Raw genomic sequence first — 20,318 nt, 5'->3', positions numbered from 1 at the left:
GCACATCAGGACATTACCCTGGTGGTTCAACATCTGAACGCCAGAGCAGGCAAACTCCACCGTAGATGCATAGCCGATCACAAATGGAGTCTCCATCCGGAGGTTGCGCAAGGACTTGTTCAGCAGTGGGGAGAGCCTTGGTTAGATCTGTTTGCCTCTGCAGAGAACATGCAATGTCAGCTGTTTTACGCTTTGAATTTTTCAAGGCGGCACTCGCTCGGAGACGCTTTTCATCTCGAGTGGAACTCCGGTTGCCTTTCCGCCTATTCCATATATGCCCAGAGTTCTCAACAATATCAGGAACGACCGGGCCCAAGTTATCTTGGTGGCTCTGTACTGGATATGGAGAGTATGGTATCCAGAGCTATTGAGCATGGGCACCCATCCTCCACTCAGACTGCCTTTTCGGGAGGATCTTCTGTCGCAACAGGAGGGGAAGGTTCTCCACCCGAACCTGTCCAATCTCCGCCTTCATGCGTGGAGATTGAGCTGTGGCAGTTGACGGCTTTTGACCTTCCATCCAAAGTCTGACGTTATCTTGGCAGCCAGGCGTCCCTCCACTAAAACGGTATACGCCTGTCGTTGGCATAAATGGCATAAATTTGTGACATGGTGTACCAACAAATCTGTTGACCCCCTCTGTGTTAATCTTTCTGAGGTTATTTTGTTCATTCTTTCTTTGGCCCAGCAGGGCTCTGCTTTGGGCCCCTTAAAATGTTATTTATCGGCTATTTCGGCCTTTCTAAGGTTGCCTGATCAGCCTTCACTCTTTAAATCTCCTATTGTCAGTCGATTCACTAAGGGTCTCACCCATTTGTTTCCTTCCACTCCATTTATCATGCTTCAGTGGGACCTCAATCTTGTACTTACTTTCTTAGTGTGTACTCCCTTTGAGTCGATGCACAATTGTCCATTATGCCTCCTTACATTCAAGACTGTTTTTCTTGTTGCCATCACTGCTGGTGATAGAGTGAGCTTGAGGCTCTTTCTTCAAAGCCCCCATACTTGTCTGTGCATCCTGACAAAGTGGTGTTACGCACTAAGGCTTCCTTCCTTCCCAAGTCGTTACACCTTTTCATGTAGGCCAGTCCATCACCTTGCCTCCTTTTTACTCGCCTCCACATCCTTCTCATCAGTAGGAGAGACTTCACGGTCTGGACCCAAAAAGAGCATTGGCGTTCTATCTCAATCATACTAAAGATTTCCGGGTGGACGATCAAGTCTTTGGATGTGTGGGTGCAAAGAACGAGAAGACTGTACGAAAACGTACCATCTCTCGATGGGTACTTCTTTGCATCAAGATGTGATATGCTTTGGTCAAGAAGCAACCCCCTGAGGACTTGCGTGCTCATTCCTCCAGAGCGACTGCTACTTCCACTACATTAGCCTGCAGAGTTCCTGTCCTGGATATCCGCCAGGCAGCTACGTGGACATCCGTGCACATGTTTACTAAACATTAATGCCTGGACAGTCAGATCTGTTGGGAAGGCTACTGTGGTTGTTCGGTCCTGCAGGACTTTCTAGTATGATCTTGGTTTGCAGCCCTCCTCCGAGGATGGCATTGCTTGGGTATCTATTCTGAGGTAAGGAACTTGCAACTAGAAGTCTCCATCAGATCTACAAGTTACTTACCTTCGGTAACAATATATCTGGTAGAGACATGTTCTATTTGCAGATTCCTTACCGACCCACTCATCCTCCCCGCTTGCAAACTGATTTCTAGGGACAGAGCTTCCCCATTCAGGGCCTTAGCTCTGGCGCCCCAATCTCAGTGTTCTTTGTGGCTCTGCACTTTGTTGTGAAAAGTTGTCAAAAGAAACTGATGCCACTGCACGGAGGCAGTGTCTATGTACTAATCCTGACATCATCACGGCAACTACAACGCCCGCGGAGTTAACTGCCACCTACTGATGCGCAAGGGTATTGCCCGAAGAAAACATCTCCGGATCCAGTCTGATGCCTGGGGAAAAAATTATAAGGTAAAGAATCTGCAGCATGTCTTATGCCACCCTAAGGACCCCTCACTCTGCACATGCACACTGCTTCACAGCTTGAGTGTGCTGGTGGGGAGTGTAAAGAAATGGCTCCCTGTTGCAGTTACCCCCCACTTTTTGCCTGATACTGATGCTGACTTGACTGAGAAGTGTGCTGGGACCCTGCTAACCAGGCCCCAGCACCAGTGTTCTTTCACCTAAAATGTACCATTGTTTCCACAATTGGCACAACCCTGGCACCTAGGTAAGTCCCTTGTAACTGGTACCCCTGGTACCAAGGGCCCTGATGCCAGGGAAGGTCTCTAAGGGCTGCAGCATGTCTTATGCCACCCTAGGGACCCATCACTCAGCACAGACACATTGCTTGCCAGCTTGTGTGTGCTGGTGGGAAGAAAATGACTAAGTCGACATGGCACTCCCCTCAGGGTGCCATGCCAACCTCACACTGCCTGTGGCATAGCTAAGTCACCCCTCTAGTAGGCCTTACAGCCCTAAGGCAGGGTGCACTATACCACAGGTGAGGGCATATGTGCATGAGCACTATGCCCCTACAGTGTCTAAGCAAAACCTTAGACATTGTAAGTGCAGGGTAGCCATAAGAGTATATGGGCTGGGAGTCTGTCAAAAACGAACTCCACAGCTCCATAATGGCTACACTGAATACTGGGAAGTTTAGTATCAAACGTCTCAGAATAATAAACCCACACTGATGCCAGTGTTGGATTTATTAAAAAATGCACACAGAGGGCATCTTAGAGATACCCCCTGTATTTTACCCAATTGATCTGTGTAGGCTGACTGGTTCCAGCAGCCTGCCACACTAGAGACATGTTGCTGGCCCCATGGGGAGAGTGCCTTTGTCACTCTGAGGCCAGTAACAAAGCCTGCACTGGGTGGAGATGCTAACACCTCCCCCAGGCAGGAGCTGTCACACCTGGCGGTGAGCCTCAAAGGCTCACCCCTTTGTGCCAGCACCGCAGGACACTCCAGCTAGTGGAGTTGCCCGCCCCCTCCGGCCCCCACTTTTGGCGGCAAGGCCGGAGAAAATAATGAGAATAACAAGGAGGAGTCACTGGCCAGTCAGGACAGCCCCTAAGGTGTCCTGAGCTGAGGTGACTCTAACTTTTAGAAATCCTCCATCTTGCAGATGGAGGATTCCCCCAATAGGATTAGGGATGTGACCCCCTCCCCTTGGGAGGAGGCACAAAGAGGGTGTACCCACCCTCAGGGCTAGTAGCCATTGGCTACTAACCCCCCAGACCTAAACACGCCCTTAAATTTAGTATTTAAGGGCTTCCCTGAACCTAAAGATTTAGATTCCTGCAACTACAAGAAGAAGGACTGCCGAGCTGACAAACCCCTGCAGAGGAAGACCAGAAGACACCAACTGCCTTGGCCCCAGACTTACCGGTCTGTCTCCTGCCTTCCAAAGAACCTGCTCCAGCGACGCTTTCCAAGGGACCAGCGACCTCTGAATCCTCTGAGGACTGCCCTGCTTCGAAAAAGACAAGAAACTCCTGAGGACAGCGGCACTGCTCCAAAAGAACTGCAACTTTGTTACAAGGAGCAGATTTAAAGACCCCTGCAACTCCCCGCAAGAAGCGTGAGACTTGCAACACTGCACCCGGCGACCCCGACTCGACTGGTGGAGAACAACCAACTCAGGGAGGACCCTCCGGCGACTCTGCGACTGTGAGTAACCAAAGTTGTCCCCCCTGAGCCCCCACAGCGACGCCTGCAGAGGGAATCCCCAGGCTCCCCCTCACCGCGACTGCCTGAACTCCATTTCCCGACGGCTGGAAAAGACCCTGCACCCGCAGCCCCCAGCCCCTAAAGAAACGGAACTTCTGTGCAGGAGTGACCCCCAGGAGGCCCTCTCCCTTGCCCAGGTGGTGGCTACCCCGAGGAGCCCCCCCTTGCCTGCCTGCATCGCTGAAGAGACCCCTTGGTCTTCCATTGAAAACTAAAGGAAACCCGACGCGTGTTTGCACACTGCACCCGGCCGCCCCCGCGCTGCTGAGGGTGTACTTTCTGTGTGGACTTGTCCCCCCCGGTGCCCTACAAAACCCCCCTGGTCTGCCCTCCGAAGACGCGGGTACTTACCTGCTGGCAGACTGGAACCGGGGCACCCCCTTCTCTCCATTGAAGCCTGTGTGTTTTGGGCACCTCTTTGACCTTTGCACCTGACCGGCCCTGAGCTGCTGGTGTGATAACTTTGGGGTTGCTCTGAACCCCCAACGGTGGGCTACCTTGGACAAAAAACTGAAACCTGTAAGTGACTTACTTACCTGTTAAAACTAACAATAACTTACCTCCCCCAGGAACTGTGAAAATTGCATTGTGTCCACTTTTAAAACAGCTTATTGTGTTTTATGTAAAAAGTATACATGCTAAAGTAATGATTCAAAGTTCCTAGAGTACTTACCTGCAATACCTTTCAAATGAGATATTACATGTAGAATTTGAACCTGTGGTTCTTAAAATAAACTAAGAAAAGATATTTTTCTATAACAAAACCTATTGGCTGGATTTGTCTCTGAGTGTGTGTTCCTCATTTATTGCCTGTGTGTATGTACAACAAATGCTTAACACTACTCCTTGGATAAGCCTACTGCTCGACCACACTACCACAAAATAGAGCATTAGTATTATCTCTTTTTACCACTATTTTACCTCTAAGGGGAACCCTTGGACTCTGTGCATGCTATTCCTTACTTTGAAATAGCACATACAGAGCCAACTTCCTACAGCTAGCTTCCTATAACTTCACTCTACACCACTGCACTCTGTGCCACTGCATTCTACGACACTGTATGTCACTCTATGCTACTCTGCAACACTGCACTCTATGCCACTCGACTCTACTCTGCACCATGCTACGCTTTACCACTGCACTCTTATTTGCCCATTGCACTCTACTGTGCCCACTACACACTACTGTGCCTACTACACTCTACTCTGCTGCAATCTTCACCATTACACTGTACTATGCACCACTACTCTTCACTGCATTCTAGGATGTTGCATGGTATGCTGCTGAATTCAATGCCACTTCACTCTACGCCACTGTACTCTGCAACACTGTACGCCAATGCACTCTACAGCAGTCCACTCTACTGTGTGCCACTCCAGCATATGCCACTGTACTCGACTCCCCATTATGCCACTCCAATACATGACACACACTGCCACAACACTACTCTTTGCCATACACACTCCACGCTACTCTCCTCTACGCCACTAACTTTTAGCCATGCTGAACAGCAGCCACGCTGGTGTACAACATGGCTAAAACACATTGGCAAAGCCAGTATCTCTTTCGTAGGCGAGTCAAATTTATTTTTGCCAGTGCTTGTTTTATATGTTTTTATCAATCTATTGCTTTTTATGTAACACTGCCGCATCGTACACAAATTCAGAAATATGCATCAAATTCAAGCACCAAGGAATCAATTGGCTCAGCGTCCGCCCCATGTAATGCACCTCAGTCACAATAGTCCCACCTGACATAATTTATGGTATATGCGTGGACATCCTAGTCTTTTATACATTTATTTAGGCCGCAGGACATAGGTCAATGCCACTGGCCCATTCATCACTTGTATTGGAGGGGAGAAATTTCAGCAGCAGTCCAGCGCCTTGCAATCTCTGCTTCACCGCAAGCAGGCCAGTAGCAGCTAGGCTGCCCACCCCTGCATTCTGCTCCCTCTTTTTCTATGCCCAATATAGCGCGCTTCAGGTCGGTGTGCGAGTGAAAACAATCTTCTCTCTGTGTCATGCTCTTTACGTATAATGTGCAAAATACTGACATAAAGGTGCCACAATAATATAGAAAGAAGAAATAAAGGCAATTAAATTAAGGTCCGTGTTTAACAATAGTCTTGAATAAGTATAATGTTTTTTTTTTTTAACATTGAATCACTAATTACTCCACTTACTGATTGTTTCAGGATGCAAAGGTGATGTCTTGGTGGGATTATGGGTATCAGATAACGGCAATGGCGAACCGAACGATTTTAGTGGACAACAATACTTGGAATAACACCCATATATCCAGAGTAGGACAGGTATGCATCACCTGACACTATCTAGCCCTTTTTTGTTTGATTGTAATTGTCAGTACGGTGGACAGTCATATGTTCTACATTTATTCTCTTAGGCAATGGCATCCACGGAGGAGAAGGCTTATGAAATTATGAGGGAGCTTGATGTCAGCTACGTCTTGGTTATATTTGGAGGCCTCACCGGATATTCTTCTGATGGTAATGGAAATGTGTTGGTGAATGAGTGTTCATTTTAGACTTGGCAGAATGAAAAAAATGAAGTGAAAGAGTATTTTTCCAAAGCGCGTGCCTCAGACTACACTGCAAATTGGTGCTAAGAGTCACACGGCAAAAGTGACATATACAATGTTTAATCCTGTTGTTTGTTTAAAAGCCAACACTTCAATTTGGTCTGAAATGAGTTTGCTATGAGGGCTGGTGAAAAGACAGTCAAATGTAAAGAAGTTTTAGAAAGATGACTGTTTCACGGTATTAGTTAACTACATGTCTACGCTGAGCAGCATTGAATGGGTTTTTAAAAGATGACATGGGGCTCAAGACTTGTTTTCTTTTATGTCCACATTTTTCAGCTTTTTTATGGGACCTTATAGGTGACTGGCTTTCAGGCTATGGAGGCAGAGAGGATCATTCCAAGTCCAGATGTTTGTATGCCCTGTTGTCTATAGGTCAATTAAACCACATTGTTTCATGATTCTAGTTGGTCGTTGATTGCCTATAGTGGGCTTACCAAAAAGTGGCTGGTGCCTCTTTAGCACCTTTCTAAATCCCGAAAATTACTTAATTCTAGCTTGATTGACTGTCCATGTTACATTACATATGCAAATGTTGTTTAAATTTTGTCTGGCTAAACTGTATCACATATTTTCCTACATATCTGTTGGACAGTCTCATTGCGTTATTCTCAAACAGCAGCAGCTGTCTGGAACCAGTACCAGGCTATGCACAGTACCCTAAGAGTTGGTCATTATTTCTGTCAGCGCTCAGGGGACTCTGTGCAAACCTGGGCAGTGCTTTATGGTCCAATCTTGTGTCAAGGAAATAGAGGGTATAGTAAGTTCAGGCACACCTTGTGATCAGAACTTAGCCACCAGTATCAGGTGGCCACGACCTGTTGCAGGAGCCAGTGATCTCTGAGAGCAGGCCGTGGCAAAAGGTCACAGCCTGTGTCCAGCCTGTGTCCAGAATGGAACATGTGGCAAACTCTTTATTCCGACTCTGTGCCCAGTACCCTTGCCTTAAATGCTAAACACAAACTTTGGTGCCCAGTTGACTCTTTATATAGATCACAATAATAAGAATACAGCCTATGAACATACCCTGTCTCTAGTACTCGTAGATCTGTTAGCCTTGTCCTCTGCCGCTAGAACCTTTTTGAAAGTCACCAGACTACTGAATGCTTTCAGAAAATACCCATAGGAGAATATGCACTATATAGTTGCAGTTGTGTAACTGACACAATGGGTGCTACACACAGGATATGTAGGTGCCCTATATCCACTGTCACAGCCTGGTTCTTAAAACAACAAACAGAAGACAAGGAAGAAAATTCAGTCTTCTCTTGGTGTAAGAACGTGGAATTAAATGTGCAAAGTCACATCCCTTTGGCTCAGTTGGCCTATAAGCACTGCATTACATTTGTTTCAAAAATAAATTTCCACCCATCTTCGGTACATCCTGGTGTCCATGGGATTATGGTTTTCACACTATGGCCCAGTAGAAACGTTTCCAGTGATTAGCCTCAGTCACATCTCAAAAATGGTAAAAAGATGGTGTGGGGTGCGTTACCAGCTGTATGTACCCATTTATATTCTGAAAAAAAAATGCATTTTGAGACCTGTGGATTTACTGTCAGTATGTCAATACATTTGTTTCCACCTCATGTTTTTGTGGAATTTTTCACTAACACCCAACAGACTTCCAGCAGATTGAAATAGTGCACACAAGAAATGCCAGATTTGCTCTTGATCTGTCCAGCAAGCTGTTCTTAAAGCATCATCTAAAATTGGGGAAGCAATTTTTGTGACCCACCCTGTAGCTAGTCTAATCTTCCCCCAAACTCCAGTCACATCTTTCATGCGTACATAACTTTCAGGGATTGTTCAGAAATGAGAATCACAGGTGGTTTTATTAACAGCATTGATCCTGTTTGACAAATCTGAATGAAACTTTACTAGAAAATTGTTATTCACTTAATTGTCATGTGTGAAATTTTCCAGGATTGATTTAAGGGATTTATGAGGACGACGACTATAGATGCATTAAAAAAAAATGTATTTGTTATTTTCATTAACACAGAGATTTGGGGATTGGCAACAGTTAAAAATAGCCAGACAATCCATACCAGACTAGAATTGTTATGTGCTTTTTGCTATCTAATGGTCTTCTATCCATATGTTTCTTAAAGCTCCACAATCAAATATAGATCCCTGTGGCATTGTGTTGGAGCTAGTCCTCTTTGCAGAGTCACCCCTAAACGTTTTGCCTTCCTCCTTCAATTTTTTTTACTGAATTTGGTTTTGCTGGCCTTTGTACTCTGTGCACTTTACCAATGCTACCCAGTGCCAAAGTGATTGTGCTCTCTCCAGTAAACACGGTAACATGGGCTCACACCCAATTGGCATATCTATATTACTCCTGTCCCTAGCAAAGCAGCACTACATGTCCCCTTGGCCAATACATTAAATGCTACTAGGGAGTCTGCCGCACTGATTGTGCCATCCACTTAAGTGGCTCTTTAAAATGTGTCTCTGGCGTCCCATGGCAGAGCATGTGTGTACACTTTAAACTACCATTTCAACCTGGCATAGTAAACCTTATGCCAGGGCCAAACCTTCCTTTTTAATGCAACAAGTCAGCCCCAGTGTTAGGCCCTGGACAGCATAAGGGCCTGGTGCAGTGTATTTAAAAAGTCAAACACATACTTTTAAGTTTCGCATGTCCTCTTATATTTGTTTTTCACTACAGCAAGGCCTATCTCTCATAGGATAGCATTGTTGCCTTCTTGCATTTTATAAGTGTAATTTCCAAATGGGAAGAGATGAACAGTTTGGTGTCTTTGGAATTGGGACGAAAAGCCCTATTTAGTGAATATTAGAAAGTTGCCATTTTTCGGCTCCTTAGGCCTTCTGTGCTTATAGTCTGACTTGGGTCACATGTCTGAATGTAACTGACAAGTTAGACTTTATGATATTTCTCCCAGAAAGACACACTATAAAGTCATTAGGTGTGCCTGAGTGAGCCATCTGCTGGCAGGATTTACACCTGAATAGCCTGTGCTCTGCCTCCACACAAAGGGCCTAATTACCCTGCATTGTCTTCTCACTCAGCTTGGAGCCATTGCCGAGGAGGCAGGAAATGTCAAAGCATACTCTTCAAAGCCACTGTCTAGAAGCTTTTTGGCATTCCTGAACCAAGGCACAAGAGTACAAAAGAAGGACCTCCAACAATAACTCTTAAGTACACTTCTTGACTTGTGGGATACTTTGCCAGGAAGGAGGACTGCTGCTCTATTACGGCAACTGCCACTCTGTTAGACTGCTGCTCTAAGAGAATTTGCTGTCTTGCTGTGCTGACCAGCTGCCCTCTTGCCTGGTAAAGAAGAAATGGAGCTGTAACTCCATCTTGAACCCAGGACCAAAGAGTTACTCAAAGCGCTAGCCTCCTGCTTTGACCCTCAGGGACTTAAAAGGCTCCCCAGTAACTCCTGGAACCAGCTTCAGTAAGTTCCAGACCCCCAAATAGTGCCTCTCGTGTCCTGCACCTTTGGTGTGACTAATATGCTTTTTAAATCAAGCTTTTGGGCACTTTGAGAACAGGCCCCTTTGCATCGGAATTGCACTGCTTGCACTGCAATTTAGCACAAGTCTCTGCCAGCTCGTCTCTTCTCACTGCAAGCATTGTTCACCTTCAGAGGGTCACCAACGTGTAGCACCAGCTCGCCTGCCCACGATGCCTGGGCTGCTCCTTGCACCATGCCAACTGTAGGAAGCTGACTAATTATGTAGTTAAACAATGTAGGGTTACACTCTACGCCGGAATCAACAGAAGAGCTCACCCGCAAATTGCAAAACGTCCAAAATGCCGCCACCAGATTGATCCTCGAACTACCCTGTAAGGAAATGCCTCCTTGGCATGGTTGCCCCCTGACTTTTTGCCTTTGCTGATGCTATGTTTACAATTGAAAGTGTGCTGAGGCCTGCTAACCAGGCCCCAGCACCAGTGTTCTTTCCCTAACCTGTACTTTTGTATCCACAATTGGCAGACCCTGGCATCCAGATAAGTCCCTTGTAACTGGTACTTCTAGTACCAAGGGCCCTGATGCCAAGGAAGGTCTCTAAGGGCTGCAGCATGTCTTATGCCACCCTGGAGACCTCTCACTCAGCACAGACACACTGCTTGCCAGCTTGTGTGTGCTAGTGAGGACAAAACGAGTAAGTCGACATGGCACTCCCCTCAGGGTGCCATGCCAGCCTCTCACTGCCTATGCAGTATAGGTAAGACACCCCTCTAGCAGGCCTTACAGCCCTAAGGCAGGGTGCACTATACCATAGGTGAGGGTACCAGTGCATGAGCATGGTACCCCTACAGTGTCTAAACAAAACCTTAGACATTGTAAGTGCAGGGTAGCCATAAGAGTATATGGTCTGGGAGTCTGTCAAACACGAACTCCACAGCACCATAATGGCTACACTGAAAACTGGGAAGTTTGGTATCAAACTTCTCAGCACAATAAATGCACACTGATGACAGTGTACATTTTATTGTAAAATACACCACAGAGGGCACCTTAGAGGTGCCCCCTGAAACTTAACCGACTGTCTGTGTAGGCTGACTAGTTCCAGCAGCCTGCCACACCGGAGACATGTTGCTGGCCCCATGGGGAGAGTGCCTTTGTCACTCTGAGGCCAGTAACAAAGCCTGCACTGGGTGGAGATGCTAACACCTCCCCCAGGCAGGAGCTGTGACACCTGGCGGTGAGCCTCAAAGGCTCACCCCTTTGTCACAGCCCAGCAGGGCACTCCAGCTTAGTGGAGTTGCCCGCCCCCTCCGGCCACGGCCCCCACTTTTGGCGGCAAGACTGGAGGGAACAAAGAAAGCAACAAGGAGGAGTCACTGGCCAGTCAGGACAGCCCCTAAGGTGTCCTGAGCTGAAGTGACTCTAACTTTTAGAAATCCTCCATCTTGCAGATGGAGGATTCCCCCAATAGGGTTAGGATTGTGACCCCCTCCCCTTGGGAGGAGGCACAAAGAGGGTGTACCCACCCTCAGGGCTAGTAGCCATTGGCTACTAACCCCCCAGACCTAAACACGCCCTTAAATTTAGTATTTAAGGGCTACCCTGAACCCTAGAAAATTAGATTCCTGCAACTACAAGAAGGACTGCCTAGCTGAAAACCCCTGCAGAGGAAGACCAGAAGACGACTACTGCCTTGGCTCCAGAAACTCACCGGCCTGTCTCCTGCCTTCCAAAGATCCTGCTCCAGCGACGCCTTCCAAAGGGACCAGCGACCTCGACATCCTCTGAGGACTGCCCCTGCTTCGAAAAGACAAGAAACTCCCGAGGACAGCGGACCTGCTCCAAGAAAGGCTGCAACTTTGTTTCCAGCAGCCTTGAAAGAACCCTGCAAGCTCCCCGCAAGAAGCGTGAGACTTGCAACACTGCACCCGGCGACCCCGACTCGGTGGTGGAGATCCAACCCCTCAGGAGGGACCCCAGGACTACTCTGATACTGTGAGTACAAAAACCTGTCCCCCCTGAGCCCCCACAGTGCCGCCTGCAGAGGGAATCCCGAGGCTTCCCCTGACCGCGACTCTTTGAATCCTAAGTCCCGACGCCTGGGAGAGACCCTGCACCCGCAGCCCCCAGGACCTGAAGGACCGGACTTTCGTTGGAGAAGTGACCCCCAGGAGTCCCTCTCCCTTGCCCAAGTGGAGGTTTCCCCGAGGAACCCCCCCCTTGCCTGCCTGCAGCGCTGAAGAGATCCCGAGATCTCCCATAGACTAACACTACAAACCCGACGCTTGTTTCTACACTGCACCCGGCCGCCCCCGCGCTGCTGAGGGTGAAATTCCTGTGTGGGCTTGTGTTCCCCCCGGTGCCCTACAAAACCCCCCTGGTCTGCCCTCCGAAGACGCGGGTACTTACCTGCAAGCAGACCGGAACCGGGGCACCCCCTTCTCTCCATTCTAGCCTATGTGTTTTGGGCACCACTTTGAACTCTGCACCTGACCGGCCCTGAGCTGCTGGTGTGGTGACTTTGGGGTGGCTCTGAACCCCCAACGGTGGGCTACCTTGGACCAAGAACTGAACCCTGTAAGTGTCTTACTTACCTGGTAAAACTAACAAAAACTTACCTCCCCCAGGAACTGTGAAAATTGCACTAAGTGTCCACTTTTAAAACAGCTATTTGTCAATAACTTGTAAAGTATACATGCAATTTTTATGATTTAAAGTTCCTAAAGTACTTACCTGCAATACCTTTCGAATGAGATATTACATGTAGAATTTGAACCTGTGGTTCTTAAAATAAACTAAGAAAAGATATTTTTCTATAACAAAACCTATTGGCTGGATTTGTCTCTGAGTGTGTGTACCTCATTTATTGTCTATGTGTATGTACAACAAATGCTTAACACTACTTCTTGGATAAGCCTACTGCTCGACCACACTACCACAAAATAGAGCATTAGTATTATCTCTTTTTACCACTATTTTACCTCTAAGGGGAACCCTTGGACTCTGTGCATGCTATTCCTTACTTTGAAATAGCACATACAGAGCCAACTTCCTACATTGGTGGATCAGCGGTGGGGTACAAGACTTTGCATTTGCTGGAGTACTCAGCCAATACCTGATCACACGACAAATTCCAAAATTGTCATTAGAAATTGATTTTTGCAATTTGAAAAGTTTTCTAAATTCTTAAAAGACCTGCTAGGGCCTTGTGTTAGATCCTGTTTAGCATTTCTTTTAGAGTTTAAAAGTTTGTAAAAGTTTGAATTAGATTCTAGAACCAGTTGTAGATTCTTAAAAAGTATTCCAACTTTTAGAAGCAAAATGTCTAGCACAGATGTGACTGTGGTGGAACTCGACACCACACCTTACCTCCATCTTAAGATGAGGGAGCTAAGGTCACTCTGTAAAATAAAGAAAATAACAATGGGCCCCAAACCTACCAAAATACAGCTCCAGGAGCTTTTGGCAGAGTTTGAAAAGGCCAACCCCTCTGAGGGTGGCAACTCAGAGGAAGAGGATAGTGACTTGGAGGAAAATCCCCCCCTACCAGTCCTATCTAGGGAGAACAGGGTCCCTCAAACCCTGACTCCAAAAATAATAGTCAGAGATGCTGGTTCCCTCACAGGAGAGACCAACACCTCTGAAATCACTGAGGATAACCCCAGTGAAGAGGACATCCAGTTAGCCAGGATGGCCAAAAGATTGGCTTTGGAAAGACAGATCCTAGCCATAGAGAGGGAAAGATAAGAGATGGGCCTAGGACCCATCAATGGTGGCAGCAACATAAATAGGGTCAGAGATTCTCCTGACATGTTGAAAATCCCTAAAGGGATTGTAACTAAATATGAAGATGGTGATGACATCACCAAATGGTTCACAGCTTTTGTGAGGGCTTGTGTAACCAGAAAAGTGAACAGATCTCACTGGGGTGCTCTCCTTTGGGAAATGTTCACAGGAAAGTGTAGGGATAGACTCCTCACGCTCTCTGGACAAGATGCAGAATCTTATGACCTCATGAAGGGTACCCTGATTGAGGGCTTTGGATTCTCCACTGAGGAGTATAGGATTAGATTCAGGGGGGCTCAAAAATCCTCGAGCCAGACCTGGGTTGACTTTGTAGACTACTCAGTGAAAACACTAGATGGTTGGATTCAAGGCAGTGGTGTAAGTAATTATGATGGGCTGTACAATTTATTTGTGAAAGAACACCTATTGAGTAATTGTTTCAATGATAAACTGCATCAGCATCTGGTAGACCTAGGACCAATTTCTCCCCAAGAATTGGGAAAGAAGGCGGACCATTGGGTCAAGACAAGGGTGTCCAAGACTTCAACAGGGGGTGACCAAAAGAAAGGGGTCACAAAGACTCCCCAGGGGAAGGGTGATGAGACAACCAAAACTAAAAATAGTAAAGAGTCTTCTACAGGCCCCCAAAAACCTGCACAGGAGGGTGGGCCCAGAGCCTCTTCACAAAACAATGGGTACAAGGGTAAAAACTTTGATCCCAAAAAGGCCTGGTGTCATAGCTGTAAACAGCATGGACACCAAACTGGAGACAAGGCCTGTCCCAAGAAAGGTTCCACTCCAAACTCCCATCCAGGTAACACTGGTATGGCTAGTCTCCAAGTGGGATCAACAGTGTGCCCAGAGCAAATCAGGGTCCACACTGAAGCTACTCTAGTTTCTGAGGGTGTGGTGGATTTAGCCACACTAGCTGTCTGGCCGCCTAACATGCAAAAATACAGACAGCAACTCTTAATTAGTGGGACTAGAATAGAGGGCCTGAGGGATACAGGTGCCAGTGTCACCATGGTGACAGAGAAACTGGTTTCCCCTGGCCAATACCTGACTGGAAAAACTTACACAGTCACCAACGCTGACAATCAGAGAAAAGTACATCCCATGGCAATGGTTACTTTAGAATGGGGAGGGGTCAATGGCCTGAAACAGGTGGTGGTCTCCTCAAATATCCCAGTGGACTGTCTGCTTGGAAATGACCTGGAGTCCTCAGCATGGGCTGAGGTAGAACTAAAAACCCATGCAGCAATGCTGGGTATCCCTGAACTGGTGTGTGTGAAAACAAGAGCACAGTGCAAGGCACAGGGTGAACAAGTAGAGCTGGAGTCTGGAAGAATGGCCCAGCCTACCAAGAGGAAAGGAAGGTCAGTTGGGAAACCAACTGCAACACAGCAAAAGTAAGGGAACCTCTCTTCTCAGGAAGAAGTTCTGCCCTCTGAGGGAACTGAGCCTTTGGAGCTTGAACCTTATCAGGTTGAGCTCTTAGGCCCAGGGGGACCCTCAAGGGAGGAGCTGTGTAAGGGACAAGAAACCTGTCCCTCTCTTGAAGGCCTTAGGCAGCAAGCTGCTGAAGAGTCCAAGGGCAAGAAAAATGGAACACATAGGGTCTATTGGGAAGATGGACTCCTGTACACTGAGGCCAGAGACCCCAAACCTGGTGCCACTAGGAGAGTGGTAGTGCCTCAGCTGTTCAGAGAATTCATCCTAACATTGGCCCATGACATTCCCCTTGCTGGACATTTGGGACAAACCAAGACGTGGGAGAGGCTAGTCAACCACTTCTACTGGCCCAATATGTCCAACATGGTTAAGGAGTTTTGCCTCTCCTGCCCCACCTGTCAAGCCAGTGGTAAGACAGGTGGGCACCCAAAGGCCCCCCTCATTCCACTTCCAGTGGTGGGGGTCCCCTTTGAAAGAGTGGGTGTGGACATAGTTGGTCCACTGGAACCTCCCACAGCCTCAGGAAATATGTATATCCTGGTAGTAGTGGATCATGCTACCAGGTATCCTGAAGCTATTCCCCTTAGGTCGACTACTGCCCCTGCAGTAGCCAAGGCCCTCATTGGTATCTTTACCAGAGTGGGTTTCCCTAAGGAGGTGGTGTCTGACAGAGGTACCAACTTCATGTCAGCATACCTGAAACACATGTGGAATGAGTGTGGAGTGACTTACAAATTCACTACACCATACCATCCACAAACTAATGGCTTGGTTGAGAGATTCAACAAGACATTAAAAGGCATGATCATGGGGCTCCCAGAAAAACTCAAAAGGAGATGGGATGTCCTCTTGCCATGTCTGCTTTTCGCTTACAGAGAGGTGCCACAGAAGGGAGTAGGATTCTCGCCCTTTGAACTTCTGTTTGGTCATCCTGTAAGGGGACCACTTGCTCTTGTTAAAGAAGGCTGGGAGAGACCTCTTCATGAGCCTAAACAAGACATAGTGGACTATGTACTTGGCCTTCGCTCTAGAATGGCAGAGTACATGGAAAAGGCAACCAAAAACCTTGAGGCCAGCCAACAGCTCCAGAAGTTTTGGTATGACGAAAAGGCTGCACTGGTTGAGTTCCAACCAGGACAGAAAGTCTGGGTTCTGGAGCCTGTGGCTCCCAGGGCACTCCAGGACAAATGGAGTGGCCCTTACCCAGTGCTAGAAAGGAAGAGTCAGGTCACCTACCTGGTGGACCTGGGCACAAGCAGGAGCCCCAAGAGGGTGATCCATGTGAACCGCCTTAAGCTCTTCCATGACAGGGCTGATGTGAATCTGTTGATGGTAACAGATGAGGATCAGGAGGCAGAGAGTGAACCTCTCCCTGATCTTCTGTCATCAGACCCAAAAGATGGCACAGTAGATGGAGTGATCTACTCAGACACCCTCTCTGGCCAACAGCAAGCTGATTGTAGGAGAGTCCTACAACAGTTTCCTGAACTCTTCTCCTTAACCCCTGGTCAGACACACCTGTGTACCCATGATGTGGACACAGGAGACAGCATGCCTGTCAAAAACAAAATCTTTAGACAGTCTGACCATGTTAAGGAAAGCATCAAGGTGGAAGTCCACAAGATGCTGGAATTGGGAGTAATTGAGCGCTCTGACAGCCCCTGGGCTAGCCCAGTGGTCTTAGTCCCCAAACCTCACACCAAAGATGGAAAGAAAGAGATGAGGTTTTGTGTGGACTACAGAGGGCTCAATTCTGTCACCAAGACAGATGCTCATCCAATTCCAAGAGCTGATGAGCTCATAGATAAATTAGGTGCTGCCAAATTCTTAAGTACCTTTGACTTGACAGCAGGGTACTGGCAAATAAAAATGGCACCTGGAGCAAAAGAGAAAACAGCATTCTCCACCCCTGATGGGCATTATCAGTTTACTGTTATGCCCTTTGGTTTAAAGAATGCCCCTGCCACCTTCCAAAGGTTGGTGAATCAAGTCCTTGCTGGCTTGGAGTCCTTTAGCACAGCTTATCTTGATGATATTGCTGTCTTTAGCTCCACCTGGCAGGATCACCTGGTCCACCTGAAGAAGGTTTTGAAGGCTCTGCAATCTGCAGGCCTCTCTATCAAGGCATCCAAATGCCAGATAGGGCAGGGAACTGTGGTTTACTTGGGCCACCTTGTAGGTGGAGGCCAAGTTCAGCCACTCCAACCCAAGATCCAGACTATTCTGGACTGGGTAGCTCCAAAAACCCAGACTCAAGTCAGGGCATTCCTTGGCTTGACTGGGTATTACAGGAGGTTTGTGAAGGGATATGGATCCATTGTGACAGCCCTCACTGAACTCACCTCCAAGAAAATGCCCAAGAAAGTGAACTGGACTGTGGAATGCCAACAGGCCTTTGACACCCTGAAACAAGCAATGTGCTCAGCACCAGTTCTAAAAGCTCCAGATTATTCTAAGCAGTTCATTGTGCAGACTGATGCCTCTGAACATGGGATAGGGGCAGTTTTGTCCCAAACAAATGATGATGGCCTTGACCAGCCTGTTGCTTTCATTAGCAGGAGGTTACTCCCCAGGGAGCAGCGTTGGAGTGCCATTGAGAGGGAGGCCTTTGCTGTGGTTTGGTCCCTGAAGAAGCTGAGACCATACCTCTTTGGGACTCACTTCCTAGTTCAAACTGACCACAGACCTCTCAAATGGCTGATGCAAATGAAAGGTGAAAATCCTAAACTGTTGAGGTGGTCCATCTCCCTACAGGGAATGGACTTTATAGTGGAACACAGACCTGGGACTGCCCATGCCAATGCAGATGGCCTTTCCAGGTTCTTCCACTTAGAAAATGAAGACTCTCTTGGGAAAGGTTAGTCTCATCCTCTTTCGTTTGGGGGGGGGGGTTGTGTAAGGAAATGCCTCCTTGGCATGGTTGCCCCCTGACTTTTTGCCTTTGCTGATGCTATGTTTACAATTGAAAGTGTGCTGAGGCCTGCTAACCAGGCCCCAGCACCAGTGTTCTTTCCCTAACCTGTACTTTTGTATCCACAATTGGCAGACCCTGGCATCCAGATAAGTCCCTTGTAACTGGTACTTCTAGTACCAAGGGCCCTGATGCCAAGGAAGGTCTCTAAGGGCTGCAGCATGTCTTATGCCACCCTGGAGACCTCTCACTCAGCACAGACACACTGCTTGCCAGCTTGTGTGTGCTAGTGAGGACAAAACGAGTAAGTCGACATGGCACTCCCCTCAGGGTGCCATGCCAGCCTCTCACTGCCTATGCAGTATAGGTAAGACACCCCTCTAGCAGGCCTTACAGCCCTAAGGCAGGGTGCACTATACCATAGGTGAGGGTACCAGTGCATGAGCATGGTACCCCTACAGTGTCTAAACAAAACCTTAGACATTGTAAGTGCAGGGTAGCCATAAGAGTATATGGTCTGGGAGTCTGTCAAACACGAACTCCACAGCACCATAATGGCTACACTGAAAACTGGGAAGTTTGGTATCAAACTTCTCAGCACAATAAATGCACACTGATGACAGTGTACATTTTATTGTAAAATACACCACAGAGGGCACCTTAGAGGTGCCCCCTGAAACTTAACCGACTGTCTGTGTAGGCTGACTAGTTCCAGCAGCCTGCCACACCGGAGACATGTTGCTGGCCCCATGGGGAGAGTGCCTTTGTCACTCTGAGGCCAGTAACAAAGCCTGCACTGGGTGGAGATGCTAACACCTCCCCCAGGCAGGAGCTGTGACACCTGGCGGTGAGCCTCAAAGGCTCACCCCTTTGTCACAGCCCAGCAGGGCACTCCAGCTTAGTGGAGTTGCCCGCCCCCTCCGGCCACGGCCCCCACTTTTGGCGGCAAGACTGGAGGGAACAAAGAAAGCAACAAGGAGGAGTCACTGGCCAGTCAGGACAGCCCCTAAGGTGTCCTGAGCTGAAGTGACTCTAACTTTTAGAAATCCTCCATCTTGCAGATGGAGGATTCCCCCAATAGGGTTAGGATTGTGACCCCCTCCCCTTGGGAGGAGGCACAAAGAGGGTGTACCCACCCTCAGGGCTAGTAGCCATTGGCTACTAACCCCCCAGACCTAAACACGCCCTTAAATTTAGTATTTAAGGGCTACCCTGAACCCTAGAAAATTAGATTCCTGCAACTACAAGAAGAAGGACTGCCTAGCTGAAAACCCCTGCAGAGGAAGACCAGAAGACGACTACTGCCTTGGCTCCAGAAACTCACCGGCCTGTCTCCTGCCTTCCAAAGATCCTGCTCCAGCGACGCCTTCCAAAGGGACCAGCGACCTCGACATCCTCTGAGGACTGCCCCTGCTTCGAAAAGACAAGAAACTCCCGAGGACAGCGGACCTGCTCCAAGAAAGGCTGCAACTTTGTTTCCAGCAGCCTTGAAAGAACCCTGCAAGCTCCCCGCAAGAAGCGTGAGACTTGCAACACTGCACCCGGCGACCCCGACTCGGCTGGTGGAGATCCAACCCCTCAGGAGGGACCCCAGGACTACTCTGATACTGTGAGTACAAAAACCTGTCCCCCCTGAGCCCCCACAGCGCCGCCTGCAGAGGGAATCCCGAGGCTTCCCCTGACCGCGACTCTTTGAATCCTAAGTCCCGACGCCTGGGAGAGACCCTGCACCGCAGCCCCCAGGACCTGAAGGACAGGACTTTCGTTGGAGAAGTGACCCCCAGGAGTCCCTCTCCCTTGCCCAAGTGGAGGTTTCCCCGAGGAACCCCCCCCTTGCCTGCCTGCAGCGCTGAAGAGATCCCGAGATCTCCCATAGACTAACACTACAAACCCGACGCTTGTTTCTACACTGCACCCGGCCGCCCCCGCGCTGCTGAGGGTGAAATTCCTGTGTGGGCTTGTGTTCCCCCCGGTGCCCTACAAAACCCCCCTGGTCTGCCCTCCGAAGACGCGGGTACTTACCTGCAAGCAGACCGGAACCGGGGCACCCCCTTCTCTCCATTCTAGCCTATGTGTTTTGGGCACCACTTTGAACTCTGCACCTGACCGGCCCTGAGCTGCTGGTGTGGTGACTTTGGGGTGGCTCTGAACCCCCAACGGTGGGCTACCTTGGACCAAGAACTGAACCCTGTAAGTGTCTTACTTACCTGGTAAAACTAACAAAAACTTACCTCCCCCAGGAACTGTGAAAATTGCACTAAGTGTCCACTTTTAAAACAGCTATTTGTCAATAACTTGTAAAGTATACATGCAATTTTTATGATTTAAAGTTCCTAAAGTACTTACCTGCAATACCTTTCGAATGAGATATTACA

At 48.2% G+C, this 20,318-nt stretch overlaps 1 protein-coding gene across 1 annotated transcript in view; it reads left to right on the top strand.

Annotated features, from left to right (window-relative positions):
• The window catches only part of STT3A (STT3 oligosaccharyltransferase complex catalytic subunit A), a 262,701-nt gene that overhangs the window by 136,215 nt on the left and 106,168 nt on the right, over positions 1 to 20,318 (top strand). Inside the window, exons 14-15 of the mRNA XM_069224404.1 lie at positions 5,945 to 6,061; positions 6,154 to 6,256. Of these exons, the coding sequence (XP_069080505.1) occupies positions 5,945 to 6,061; positions 6,154 to 6,256 (220 nt within the window). The remainder of the gene's footprint in view (positions 1 to 5,944; positions 6,062 to 6,153; positions 6,257 to 20,318) is intronic.

The sequence above is a fragment of the Pleurodeles waltl genome, chromosome 3_1 (assembly GCF_031143425.1).
Source record: "Pleurodeles waltl isolate 20211129_DDA chromosome 3_1, aPleWal1.hap1.20221129, whole genome shotgun sequence".
Classification (NCBI taxonomy): domain Eukaryota; kingdom Metazoa; phylum Chordata; class Amphibia; order Caudata; family Salamandridae; genus Pleurodeles; species Pleurodeles waltl.
Note: the sequence above shows the minus strand (reverse complement) of the source record. Positions and strands in the feature narration are given on the sequence as shown.